The sequence below is a fragment of the Hyperolius riggenbachi genome, chromosome 7, assembly GCF_040937935.1.
Source record: "Hyperolius riggenbachi isolate aHypRig1 chromosome 7, aHypRig1.pri, whole genome shotgun sequence".
Lineage (NCBI taxonomy): Eukaryota > Metazoa > Chordata > Amphibia > Anura > Hyperoliidae > Hyperolius > Hyperolius riggenbachi.
Genome location: NC_090652.1, coordinates 114,534,549 through 114,548,733, shown reverse-complemented (window position 1 = coordinate 114,548,733; position 14,185 = coordinate 114,534,549). Strand labels below are relative to the sequence as shown.

The 14,185-nt window shown below is 42.4% G+C and overlaps 1 protein-coding gene across 6 annotated transcripts in view; it reads right to left on the bottom strand.

Moving 5' to 3' along the window:
- The window catches only part of LOC137524547 (uncharacterized), a 155,672-nt gene that overhangs the window by 29,987 nt on the left and 111,500 nt on the right, over positions 1 to 14,185 (bottom strand). For all 6 annotated transcript variants that reach the window (XM_068244542.1, XM_068244538.1, XM_068244540.1 and 3 more), the window contains one exon: positions 3,879 to 4,024. In XM_068244542.1, the coding sequence (XP_068100643.1) occupies positions 3,879 to 4,024 (146 nt within the window). The remainder of the gene's footprint in view (positions 1 to 3,878; positions 4,025 to 14,185) is intronic.

Sequence of the window (14,185 nt, the reverse complement as noted above, 5' to 3'; positions counted from 1 at the left end):
AGTATAGGAACCCCACAAGTGACCCCATTTTAGAAAGAAGACACCCCAAGGTATTCTGTTAGGTGTATGATGAGTTCATAGAAGATTTTATTTTTTGTCAAAAGTTAGCAGAAATTGGATTTTTATTGTTTTTTTCACAAAGTGTCATTTTTCACTAACTCGTGACAAAAAATAAAATCTTCTATGAACTCACCATACCCCTAACGGAATACCTTGGGGTGTCTTCTTTCTAAAATGGGGTCACTTGTGGGGTTCCTATACTGCCCTGGCATTTTAGGGGCCCTAAACCGTGAGGAGTAGTCTAGAATCCAAATGCCTCAAAATGACCTGTGAATAGGACGTTGGGCCCCTTAGCGCACCTAGGCTGCAAAAAAGTGTCACACATGTGGTATCGCCATACTCAGGAGAAGTAGTATAATGTGTTTTGTGGTGTATTTTTACACATACGCATGCTGGGTGGGAGAAATCTCTCTGTAAATGGACAATTGTGTGTAAAAAAAATCAAAAATGTGTCATTTACAGAGATATTTCTCCCACCCAGCATGGTTATATGTAAAAATACACCACAAAACACATTATACTACTTCTTCTGAGTACGGCGATACCACATGTGTGGCACTTTTTTGCAGCCTAACTGTGCTAAGGGGCCCAAAGTCCAATGAGTACCTTTAGGATTTCACAGGTCATTTTGAGACATTTGGGTTCAAGACTACTCCTCACGGTTTAGGGCCCCTAAAATGCCAGGGCAGTATAGGAACCCCACAAGTGACCCCATTTTAGAAAGAAGACACCCCAAGGTATTCTGTTAGGTGTATGATGAGTTCATAGAAGATTTTATTTTTTGTCACAAGTTAGCGGAAATTGATACGTATTGGGTTTTTTTTCACAAAGTGTCATTTTCCGCTAACTTGTGACAAAAAAAAAAAAATCTTCTATGAACTCACCATCCTCCTAACGGAATACCTTGGGGTGTATTCTTTCTAAAATGGGGTAATTTGTGGGGTTCCTATACTGTCCTGGCATTTTAGGGGCCCTAAACCGTGAGGAGTAGTCTTGAAACGAAATTTCTCAAAATGACCTGTGAAATCCTAAAGGTACTCATTGAACTTTGGGCCCCTTAGCGCAGTTAGGGTGCAAAAAAGTGCCACACATGTGGTATCGCCGTACTCAGGAGTAGTATAATGTGTTTTGGGGTGTATTTTTCCACATACCCATGCTGAGTGGGAGAAATATCTCTATAAATAGACAATTGTGTGTAAAAAAAATAAAACAATTGTCATTTACGGAGATATTTCTCCCACCCAGCATGGGTATGTGTAAAAATACACCCCAAAACACATTATACTACTTCTCCTGAGTACGGCAATACCACATGTGTGGCACTTTTTTGCAGCCTAACTGCGCTAAGGGGCCAAAAGTCCAATGAGCATCTTTAGGCTTTACAGGGGTGCTTACAATTAGGCACCCCCCAAAATGCCAGGACAGTGAACACACCCCACAAATGACCCCTTTTTGGAAAGTAGACACTTCAAGGTATTCAGAGAGGAGCATAGTGAGTCCGTGGCAGATTTCATTTTTTTTTTGTCGCAAGTTAGAAGAAATGGAAACTTTTTTTTTTCTTTTTTTTGTCAGAAAGTGTCATTTTCCGCTAACTTGTGACAAAAAATAAAATCTTCTATGAACTCACCATGCCTCTCACTGAATACTTTGGGATGTCTTCTTTCCAAAATGGGGTCATTTGGGGGGTAGTTGTACTATCCTGGAATTTTAGCCCCTCATGAAACCTGACAGGTGCGCAGAAAAGTCAGAGATGCTTGAAAATGGGAAAATTCACTTTTGGCACCATAGTTTGTAAACGCTATAACTTTTACCCAATCCAATAAATATACACTGAATGTTTTTTTTTTTATCAAAGACATGTAGCAGAATAACTTTCGCGCTCAAATGTATAGGAAATTTTACTTTATTTGAAAAATGTCAGCACAGCAAGTTAAAAAAGTCATTTTTTTGCCAAAATTCATGTCTTTTTTGATGAATATAATAAAAACTAAAACTCGCAGCAGCAATCAAATAGCAGCAAAAGAAAGCTGTATTAGTGACAAGAAAAGGAGGTAAAATTCCTTTAGGTGGTAGGTTGTATGACCGAGCAATAAACCGTGAAAGCTGCAGTGGTCTGAATGGAGAAAAAGGCTCTGGTCCTTAAGGGGCGAAAAGACTGTGGTCCTTAAAGGGAAGGTCCAAGCAAAAAAAAAAAATGAGTTTCACTTACCTGGGGCTTCTACCAGCCCCATGTAGCCATCCTGTGCCCTCGTAGTCACTCACTGCTGCTCCAGTCCCCCGCTGGCAGCTTTCTGACCTCGGAGGTCAGGGCCGCATTGCATACATTTTTATGCATTCCAGCTAGTGCAGGAACAAAAATGTATGCGTTGCACCACTAACGCGTAAAAATGTATATGTTAATGTTCCTGCACTAGCGGGAATGCGTAAAAATGTACACAATGCGGCCCTGACCTCCGAGGTCAGAAAGCTGCCAGCGGGGGACTGGAGCAGCAGTGATTGACTATGAGGGCACAGGATGGCTACATGGAGCTGGTAGAAGCCCCAGGTAAGGTAAACTCATTTTTTTTTTTTGCTTGGACCTTCCCTTTAAGTGGTTAAAGGAGTACTATCGATTGAAACGACTTTTTTTTTAATACTCTATATTAGTGTACACATTACCACTAGTGCTAGGGGCACTTTATTTATTCACCCAGGTCTCTCTCACTATCCCTGCTTAAAAATTCATTTCTCACACAGCTCATAGTAGTTTGGGTCACCCTGAGCTGCTTGGTTACTCTGTCACACAGCTCACAAATATATTTCACTGTGTCACTCACAGCATGCAGCAGACATGAGGAGAAATAGGCTGATCTGAGGTGGTAACAGGTAACTAAATGAGCTGGAATATTGCTGGAATATAACTAGCTATACCAGGAATCTGTGTTTACTCTCAGACTGGCTGCCTGCTTGAGGCGATTCACTCCAGGCTGCATCCACTTTACAAGCTGCTGAGAGGGGCAGACCACTGTCTACACTTAGCATTATTAGTATCTTTATCAGTAAAGAGAAGCAAAGATAATAAACACACATTGCTAGAATCTTTAACCCCTTACCACCATATCAACAAGATTCTTTCAGCAAGGTGATAATTAAACTATAAACTGAGGAGTTGATAGCATCTCCCCTTTGCAGAGACATAGTCTAGCCCTCTGGGAGCTCAGTATTAGATACATTTGTATCCAACACTGACGCCAAAACTGACGAGGATTTTACAGCTGAGAGGAACAGCTGTGTGAGGAATCAAATTGCTCCTAGTACTTGCCCTAATGTGTGCTACAACATACAGCATTTAAAAATAAATGCATACATCGATAGTATTCCTTTAAGTTAAATAATCTCTTCATATCAGTTTAAAGGGGAACTGAACTCTTGCACAGGACAGAAGGAAAACATGCAGAAATGCACTCTGTATTTAGAGAGTTCAGCCTGACTAACTCTCCCTCATCTGTATCTAATCACAAGTTGTAATTTGATCCCTCAGCTGTGTCAGCTGGCTATCACGGGCAGATAAGCTCATTTGAAAGCATGTTAACAATATGTCTGCTCCCACAAAAGCAGGAAGTAGAAACAGTGCAGATTTATTTTAGGCTTTGTATCAGCTGTAACAACAAAATGTTTTTCTTTAAAGGTTTTTATGCTGTTGCGTATCTTTTAGAGTAGAGAGGAAGTTCTGAGTTCAGGTCTGCTTTAAGCAAATGCGGTTCAGATGGTTTGGTCCACATTGGTACTGTCATTTGACTGAATGCAATTCTTCCACTAAACATATAACTTTATCTTACCACTTTTCGGTTGTCCTTTGCTAGGATTTCAATCTGAAAGGTCAGTCTGTCTCTAATGAAATTGGATTCATAATTAGTGTTCCATCGCACAACACCATTCTCCTTTTTGAAGTGGACTTCTACATTTGATGGGGCTTTTGGCTTAACTGCAAAACATAAGTAGTATTAGTGTCTAAGTCTAAAGAGGAAACTGGGCACATAAGATAAGAAGACTGAAGAGGAAGTAGTTATTTCTCAATAACGTTACAACAGCCGATAACACAGAGAATTTTGGCCTCAATTCACTAAGATCATGCTGGAGATAATAAGGCAAGAGAAAACTTACCTCCACACAGTAAGAGAGTTATCTTATCTCTTCATTCCTTATGTTACCTCCTCTGTAGTTATTTTCACACGCAGTTAATGAACAGCCTGTCTTTAACTCTGGAGTTACTTTAAGGATTAAAGAGTTAACTTAAAGACAGAAGAGTTAACTTTAGGTTTGCCTGAGGTAAAATGTTTCCTGAATACTACATGCCTTATCACCATGGTGACAACTCTAGAAGAGTTATTAAAGACAGGAGAAAAGCTTAGTGAATTGAGGCCAATGGCAAGTTGGCATAACTGGTACATGTCAATTAGCCTTGACACGAACATGAAAGGTTGATAAATTTACATGAAAACATGTTTTTTTCTCAGGTTGTTATGGCCCTCCCATGCCTTCCCTACTTTGTATTATTATTCATAACCAGTGCTGTGGAGTTGCTACAAAAAAACTCTGAGGCCTAGTGCACACCGGAGCGTTTCCGCTGCGGTTTGCGATATGCTTGCGGGTGCGGATCCGCTAAGGTAATGTATTTCAATGGGCTGGTGCACACCAGAGCGGGAGGCGTTTTGCAGAAACGCATACTCCCGGGCTGCTGCAGATTTTGGATTGCGGATGCGTTTCTGCCTCAATGTTAAGTATAGGAAAACCGCAAACCGCTCTGAAAAACGGCACTTCAGAGCGGTTTGCCAGGCGTTTTTTGTTACAGTAGCTGTTCAGTAACAGCTTTACTGTAACAATACATGAAATCTACTATACCAAAACCGCTACACAAAACCGCAAAACGCTAGCTGAAACGCTGCAGAAAAATAAGAAAAAGCGTTTCAAAATCTGCTAGCATTTTGCGGATCTGCTAGCGGTTTTTGGTGTGCACTAGGCCTGACTCAGTTTAGGATTCCGCCGAATCCGAGTCCTCAAATCCGACTCCTCTAATTTGCATATTACAAAACTTGTTGATTGAAAGTATATAACATAAAAGGCATCACTGCCAATGCTTAGGAATTTTAAAGATACTTTGTAACAAAAAAAAGTTCCCCTGGGGGGTACTCACCTCGGGAGGGGGAAGCCTTAGGGTCCCAATAAGGCTTCCCCCTCCACTGTAGCTGCAGGCAATCCAGCGCTGGCTCCCCCGAAGTCTCCGGTAATCCGGGATCGACAAGCCTGAATTTATTTACCTTCCCTGGCTCCAGCGGGGGCGCTGTTGCGGCTCTCAGCATGGAGGTAGACGGAAATAGCCAATCACTGTCGGGTCCGCTCTACTACGCAGGCGCAGGAGACCGGACCAACAGTGATCGGCTATTTCCACCTATCTCCAAGCGGAGAGCCGATACTGCACCTGCGCTGGAGCCGGGAAGGTAAATATTTACACCCCCGCTGTTCGGAGGGGCACAGCGACACCGCCGTGGGTCACAGGAGGACGGGGGAAGCCTCGATAGGATCCGGAGGCTTCCCCCACCAGAGGTGAGTACCCCCCAGTGGAACTTTTTTTAGTTACAAGTTTTCTTTAAAGCTATATTAAGATGGCATCTGATTTTGGGAACAAAACACTCCTGGCCAGGAAGCTGACACTTTACCCTGTCAGCCATCCTTGCCTGTCATTAGCAATGTGAATGCCCCAGTATGTTGTCTCTATAAAAAGATTCACCTGAGCCCCATATCTGCTGGGTTCCAGCGTGTAGTCCTGCCACCTTGCAGAAAAAGCCTCTACGTTTTTTAGATCTGATATAGAAAAGGCCAGGGCCATTTTCTGCAAGGGGGCAGAACTATGAAACCAGCTGATATGGGGTTCCAGTGAATCTTATTAAACAGACAATGAGTTGGGACGCTCTAAATTTTAATCATTAGTGTACCTCTGTATTTTTTTAATGTACACCAAATATGCATTTTAACTAAACTTATGATGTAGCTGTAGAGTAGCTATTGAATAGAAATCAAAACTAGTCCTTGGTAAAAGGACTTGTAGAGGGTGCAGACAGGAACAAAGAATACCAGTATGGATCAGGCCCTAGGCAATGTAACTGTGGGTTCATGTAAGAGAGATGTGCAGGTACTTTGCAGGAGAATGAGGGGATTCATCCTCTATTACACAGTCTTCCTGCACGATCTGAAGCTTCTTTTAAACTGCAAATCACAATTCTGATTTCTGATTTGCGATACCGATTTGCAATTTCCACTGGATGCTAGCAACACAACAAGAAAAAGCACAGAAAAAAATGCAGCATGCAGGCCTTTTTTAATCACATCAAAATTGGAATTGCATGTGAAATCACATCAGAATCGAAAAAACATGTAGTGTGTAAAAGAGCCCTAAACCAGGTTTATGGGTGATAGACATTTTGCGTTCAATGGGCTCGATTCACTAAAGTGTGATAACTGCTATCATGCGAGATGCTGCGCGCAAAGGTTTGCAAGTGAACAGCGTTACTTCGTGTGATAAGCAAAGATTTGCGCACGCTTCACGTGAAAAGCGCCAGTGATTGCGCGCAAACCTTCGCTCATCATGCGAATTAACGCTGTTCGTGCAAACCTTTGCTCACGTGATAACTGCTGTGATAGCAGTTACCACACTTCAGTGAATTGAGCCCAATGTGTACAACTCTCTCAGTGGATTCACAACAGCTCTGTAGATAGTGCATATGCAAAGTATACTACTACTGTGTAACTTAATTCGTAGTTGCCAAACCCAATTTTAATAACATATCAAATTAATTGATTTCATGCGCAAACAGAGTGCATAAATGTGCATACAAAATCTCATTGAGCATCCCTACTAGTGACACAGCTACACATCAGGCTTTATTCTTGCAGCAGAGATGTTATTTATTATATATAAAAGATTCCAGTGTACACATCAGATATACCGAAATCACATCAGATATGCATATCTGACTTAAAAAATACGGTGACTGCTTTATTGTACCAGCACGAGGAACTATTTTTTGATTGGTTTATTTCATTTTTGTGAGCTAAGCACTGATATTACTGTATGTACAGTACATTTATTAATTCCACTGATACTTTCATATCGCAATTTATGCAAATAGAATACCCCATTAAACAATCCATTTCCTGCACTTCCAAATATGTGATTTACATGATAGCCTGCCCTTGCAAATACCAATATGTTGGCCGCACCACCTAAACAGTGCGGAGCAGGGTGGGCCAGCACAAAATAAAGATTTTGAAAACGATCCCCCTCACAGTATATCACGACACTTCGGGTCTTGTCATAATAGAAATCCTCACATATACAAAATTACGCTTATTGAATCTATCCATGCACTTAGCACTAACGCTTTTAAGGTGTACTAAATTCAGATTTTAAAAACACTTACGCCTGATGGTCTTAACGAACAACTTGAAAAAAAAATATTTTATTGTAGTCATAAAATATCTTAATTCAGTCATCTACCCTTGCTACTAAAATATAACTATATAGGGTTATTATCGATTAACATTTGCTTCTATTTTTATGGTCCTCTCTTTTATTTCCATCATGAACGGTTTTACAGACAGATAATTATATATCTTCTATTTGCATACATTGTTATTTGTACATTTAGTTTTTATTTTGTTTTGGCGTTTTGTTTTATTGTCAATGTTTTACATATTTTAATATATATGAAGTACTCCAGCAATGCAATGTTCTCCCCCTCCCCCTTTTTTTAGATGCACATTTAAGAGCCATTGCAATTGGAACTGCATATGTTTTTATGTGATATATCCTCAATTAATCACAATATGCATGGATTAGGTCAATTTCATGTTTCCCCAGTAGATGGCAGTGTAATACTCAGTTATATGAATGACAGTATATTAGCCACTCCAGCATTTTTTATATTTATATTTACTCATTTTACAACTTTGAATGTAATGTTTATCTGATTCTTCCCCAGTCCTACACTTTTGCCGTATTTCCTTCACCAAAGCAACCTATCTGATGAGGGTGATCTTTCTGTCTCTTTTCCCACAACTAAAATGGCGCCTGCTAAACTTCCCGTCTCTATCGCGAGTGCGCATGACGTCATGCACCTTCGCTCGATTCCCCATAGCTCATTGCCCTTAACCGAATTGGCACCAGCTGCCTAAAAGCACTTTTGTGCTTGTGCATGACGTCATGTGCACGCGCCCGTTCGCACGCATCATCCAGTGTGACATTTAGGTTGCACCACCCAATTACATAACAATAACAATATTATTTATATAGCGCTTTTCTCCCTGGGGACTCAAAGCTCCTTCATGGGCTAATTAACCCATCAGGGCCCATATATACAGTGGCTTGCAAAAGTATTCGGCCCCCTTGAAGTTTTCCTCATTTTGTCACATTACTGCCACAAACATGAATCAATTTTATTGGAATTCCATGTGAAAGACCAATACAAAGTGGTGTACAAAGTGGAACGAAAATCATACATGATTCCAAACATTTTTTACAAATCAATACCTGGAAAGTGGGGTGTGTGTAATTATTCAGCCCCCTTTGGTCTGAGTGCAGTCAGTTGCACATAGACATTGCCTGATGAGTGCTAATGACTAAATAGAGTGCACCTGTGTGTAATCTAATGTCAGTACAAATACAGCTGCTCTGTGACGGCCTCAGAGGTTGTCTAAGAGAATATTGGGAGCAACAACACCATGAAGTCCAAAGAACACACAAGACAGGTCAGGGATCAAGAAATTTAAAGCAGGCTTAGGCTACAAAAAGATTTCCAAAGCCTTGAACATCCCACAGAGCACTGTTCAAGCAATCATTCAGAAATGGAAGGAGTATGGCACAACTGTAAACCTACCAAGACAAGGCCGTCCACCTAAACTCACAGGCCGAACAAGGACAGCGCTGATGAGAAATGCAGTCAAGAGGCCCATGGTGACTCTGGATGAGCTGCAGAGATCTACAGCTCAGGTGGGGGAATCTGTCCATAGGACAACTATTAGTTGTGCACTGCACAAAGTTGGCCTTTACGGAAGAGTGGCAAGAAGAAAGCAATTGTGAAAAGAAAAGCATAGGAAATCCCGTTTGCAGTTTGCCACAAGCCATGTGGGGGACACAGCAAACATGTGGAAAAAGGTGTTCTGGTCAGATGAGACCAAAATGGAACTTTTTGGCCAAAATCAAAACGCTATGTGTGGCGGTAAACTAACACTGCACATCACTCAGAACACACCTTCCCCACTGTCAAATGTGGTGGTGGCAGCATCATGCTCTGGGGGTGCTTCTCATAAGCAGGGACAGGGAAGCTGGTCAGAGTTGATGGGAAGATGGATGGAGCCAAATACAGGGCAATCTTGGAAGAAAACCTCTTGGAGTCTGCAAAAGACTTGAGACTGGGGTGGAGGTTCACCTTCCAGCAGGACAACGACCCTAAACATAAAGCCAGGGCAACAATGGAATGGTTTAAAACAAAACATATCCATGTGTTAGAATGGCCCAGTCAAAGTCCAGATCTAAATCCAATTGAGAATCTGTGGCAAGATCTGAAAACTGCTATTCACAAACGCGGTCCATCTAATCTGACTGAGCTGGAGCTGTTTTGCAAAGAAGAATGGGCAAGGATTTCAGTCTCTAGATGTGCAAAGCTGGTAGAGACACACCCTAAAAGACTGGTGTAAGGATCCGCTCAGCTGGCTGCACAGGCAGACAGCTGTTTGACCATTCCTTGTGTCTGAGGGATGCAGGTCTCTGGATAAGAGACCTGGCTTTGTCTTGCAAGTTCCAGACCTGCTCTGCTGCTGAGGGATTTGCATACATTGGTTATGCAAATCATCTAGCTGCTGGCAGTATAAAGGTTGGTATCACCCACAATCCTTTGCTGGTCATTCCTTCAGGGTTTGTTGAAACACTCCTAGAGTGTCAGTCATGCTATTTCTTGCTAAAGTTATCTTAGAGTAATTCTTGGAACTGTACTAGGCAGTTTACTAGTGCAGTTAGATTGCATATCTGTTTTGTCTGTCTGTTGCGATTGTCCTGTCCCAGCGGTGGTCGACAGGAAATCGTTCTGTTTGTCTGGGTGCTAACCGGGGCAGCGGTTGCTACCGGTAGCCCCTTCTGATCTGCCTTGCTTGGATCGCACTAGTCTTGCGCTAGCGCTGTGGAGCCTTCTGTTCTGTTTTCCTGGATCGCACTAGCCTCTAGCGGTAGTGCTGTGGATCCTTCTGATCTGTCTTGCCTGGATCGCACTAGCCTTGCGCTAGTGCTGTGGATCCTTCTGTTCTGTTTTCCTGGAGTATAGCTGGAGCAGCGGTTGCTACCAGCTATCTCATCTGCCTGTCTTGCTTGGATCGCACTAGCCCCTAGCGGTAGCGGCTGTGGATCCTTCTAATCTGCAATTCTGTTTCTGTACCTGGATCGCACTCGCTCTGGCGGTAAGAGCAGTGGATCTTTCCTAGCTTATTCCTGTTTTCCATTTGTCTGTCTTGTCTGATACGAACGCTTGCTGTAGGCTCGGTGAGGTAACCGTTAAGCAAGCACTCGCGTTCTTTGTTTCGCGTTTGTCTGTCGGTGGTTAGTTAGGCGTGCTTGTCTCTGTTGTGCTTAACACGCGGAGACCGCGCTGTAAACGCGTTCGCTGTTGCGAATGAGTGCGGTGTTGGCGTTTAGTTAGCGTTTGTTATTTTCGTTACTTCTCATTGTCGTTTGCTGTGCCTTTGCTCCTCTCGTGTTCTGTTCTGATCTGTCTTGTGTCACTTCTGGCGATCGCCCTTCTCGCGATCGCGTTCATACTTTTGTTTCTGCTGATGTGTGTTCACCGTCGCAGAGTCGCGACTAGATTAATGAACACACATTTATCCTGTACCTGTGCTCTTGCTCTTTAAGGGCTGTTCAGCCCTGCATTGTCTTGATCTGTACAATCCCCATCTGGCATCTGTGGCCGTGCAGCGGTTGTACTCGTCTGCACTCCACAGCGCCATCTGCCGGTGGGAATTGCCCTCTACTGGTGCTTGCACCAAAGCTGGGTTCCCCCCTTCATACGCTTGTGGAGGATTTCCGCCGTGTCAGCGCACGCCTTGTGCGCTGATCACGGAGATTATTCCGCATTTGTTACAACTGGCAGCTGTAATTGCAGCAAAAGGTGGTTCTACAAAGTATTGACTCAGGGGGCTGAATAATTACGCACAGCCCACTTTGCAGTTATTGATTTGTAAAAAATGTTTGGAATCATGTATGATTTTCTGTTGGATACTGAAATACTTCTGCGCTCCTCACTGATCTCTCCACAATAGTAAGCTATCTTTGTTGGATCGCTGTGCAAATAGTGCGTGTCACACTCACATAAATAATATTATCAAAACAGCAGAGCGCTCAACAACTCTTAGATCTATTACAATATTCAAGTCCTTTTCAAGCTAACAGCCAGAAAGTCCTCCCACAAATGCAGATCACTTCTATGTCTTCCACAGTCTTCATGCAATCCGATATTCCATCACTTATAAATAATATACGCTCACCAGAATAAATGGCCAATCAATCAAGATCAGCAAAACACGTGTTTGGCCCAGCCTGTGATCACTCTTCTATCTGTTGTCGCTCTTCTTATACTCAGTAGTCATGTAGGGAAAATAAACTTCAATAGTGTGATACTGTTAAGAACATTGGCATCTGCTTTTCACCAGTGCTCCCCTATTGACCAAAACTGTCACCAGCGTGTCTCCACCACCTTAGTAGGTAAGCCTCTCACCAGACTCTGTGGCCGACCCCTCACAGACCAGCAATTCAGCGTGTGTGTTACAAGTCTTTGCCTCCAGCATCAAGTTTTCTAAAACTCAAACAACGCTTGACATAGCATAATTCCGTTTATTCATAAAAAGCATTAAAAAGTAGTGCACTCACATGTGTTCCATAAAATATGCGCATGTAAAAAGTATCTTTCCCCTCGAGGTCTTTAGCGTCTCACCGGCTCTCCAGGCCACGCCCAACTAGTTTCGTCATCCGACTCATCAGGGGCTTGGCCATTCAGAGCCGGCAGACGCCATAAATTCCCACCCATCGGTCACATGATCCCTTGTTACAATCAACGTCATTGGCCAGTTCTCTGCTCTGAATTTCTGTTGTGCCTCCTGATTGGTTATTGTCTTAGCCTGATGGATATATAGAGACTACACCTCCCAGAAATCCGCGCGAGCCGTCTAAAACAACAGTAGCCTCATTCCAAAAAACTACACTACCCAGGGTGCCAATGATATCCCAGGGAACCAATCACACGGGCTAAAAGTCGGAGCATGCAGGGCGGACTACACCGCTCAGCAGCTCCTCAAATTAACAAAGTTTATTCAGATTCTAAAATTTCAGTAAAAACCGGAGGAGCTTTTTTAATTCCAGGAACGAGTTATATCAGAACAGTTTGTTAACTATTTTGTAATTATTGTGACATCCCCTCCACCTTGTAGTAAGTTTCTGGATCCCACAGAATTTAATTCATGGCCCCCCAAATGTATTGCCAAATATAGACAGTCTATGACCCTCTAATATAGAATACATATGATTAATCATGGTCTTTATATGTATATATAATCATTTAACATTTTATATAATAATTAAGTATTTTCTTGTTGGGAAAATGGGAACTGCTGTGTAAATTTGAGTGAACAAGCCCCATGGGATATTGGTGTCATAGGCCAGTACAAATAGACGGTAGCTAAGCATATGGTTGTTTGTAGTTATGTACACAATAATTACAAAATAGTTAACAAACTGTTCTGATATAACTCGTTCCTGGAATTAAAAAAGCTCCTCCGGTTTTTACTGAAATTTTAGAATCTGAATAAACTTTGTTAATTTGAGGAGCTGCTGAGCGGTGTAGTCCGCCCTGCATGCTCCGACTTTTAGCCCGTGTGATTGGTTCCCTGGGATATCATTGGCACCCTGGGTAGTGTAGTTTTTTGGAATGAGGCTACTGTTGTTTTAGACGGCTCGCGCGGAGTTCTGGGAGGTGTAGTCTCTATATATCCATCAGGCTAAGACAATAACCAATCAGGAGGCACAACAGAAATTCAGAGCAGAGAACTGGCCAATGACGTTGATTGTAACAAGGGATCATGTGACCGATGGGTGGGAATTTATGGCGTCTGCCGGCTCTGAATGGCCAAGCCCCTGATGAGTCGGATGACGAAACTAGTTGGGCGTGGCCTGGAGAGCCGGTGAGACGCTAAAGACCTCGAGGGGAAAGATACTTTTTACATGCGCATATTTTATGGAACACATGTGAGTGCACTACTTTTTAATGCTTTTTATGAATAAACGGAATTATGCTATGTCAAGCGTTGTTTGAGTTTTAGAAAACTTGATGCTGGAGGCAAAGACTTGTAACACACACGCTGAATTGCTGGTCTGTGAGGGGTCGGCCACAGAGTCTGGTGAGAGGCTTACCTACTAAGGTGGTGGAGACACGCTGGTGACAGTTTTGGTCAATAGGGGAGCACTGGTGAAAAGCAGATGCCAATGTTCTTAACAGTATCACACTATTGAAGTTTATTTTCCCTACATGACTACTGAGTATAAGAAGAGCGACAACAGATAGAAGAGTGATCACAGGCTGGGCCAAACACGTGTTTTGCTGATCTTGATTGATTGGCCATTTATTCTGGTGAGCGTATATTATTTATAAGTGATGGAATATCGGATTGCATGAAGACTGTGGAAGACATAGAAGTGATCTGCATTTGTGGGAGGACTTTCTGGCTGTTAGCTTGAAAAGGACTTGAATATTGTAATAGATCTAAGAGTTGTTGAGCGCTCTGCTGTTTTGATAATATCATGTATGATTTTCGTTCCACTTCTCATGTGTACACCACTTTGTATTGTTCTTTCATGTGGAATTCTAATAAAATTGATTCATGTTTGTGGCAGTAATGTGACAAAATGAGGAAAACTTCAAGGGGGCCGAATACTTTTGCAAGCCACTGTATGCAGCGCCGGTGTTCCAACATTTTAGCATACCCGACAAAATAGCATACAAATGCTACTGAGCATGTGCAAAGTCATGCAGGTCATACATTAACCCCATAA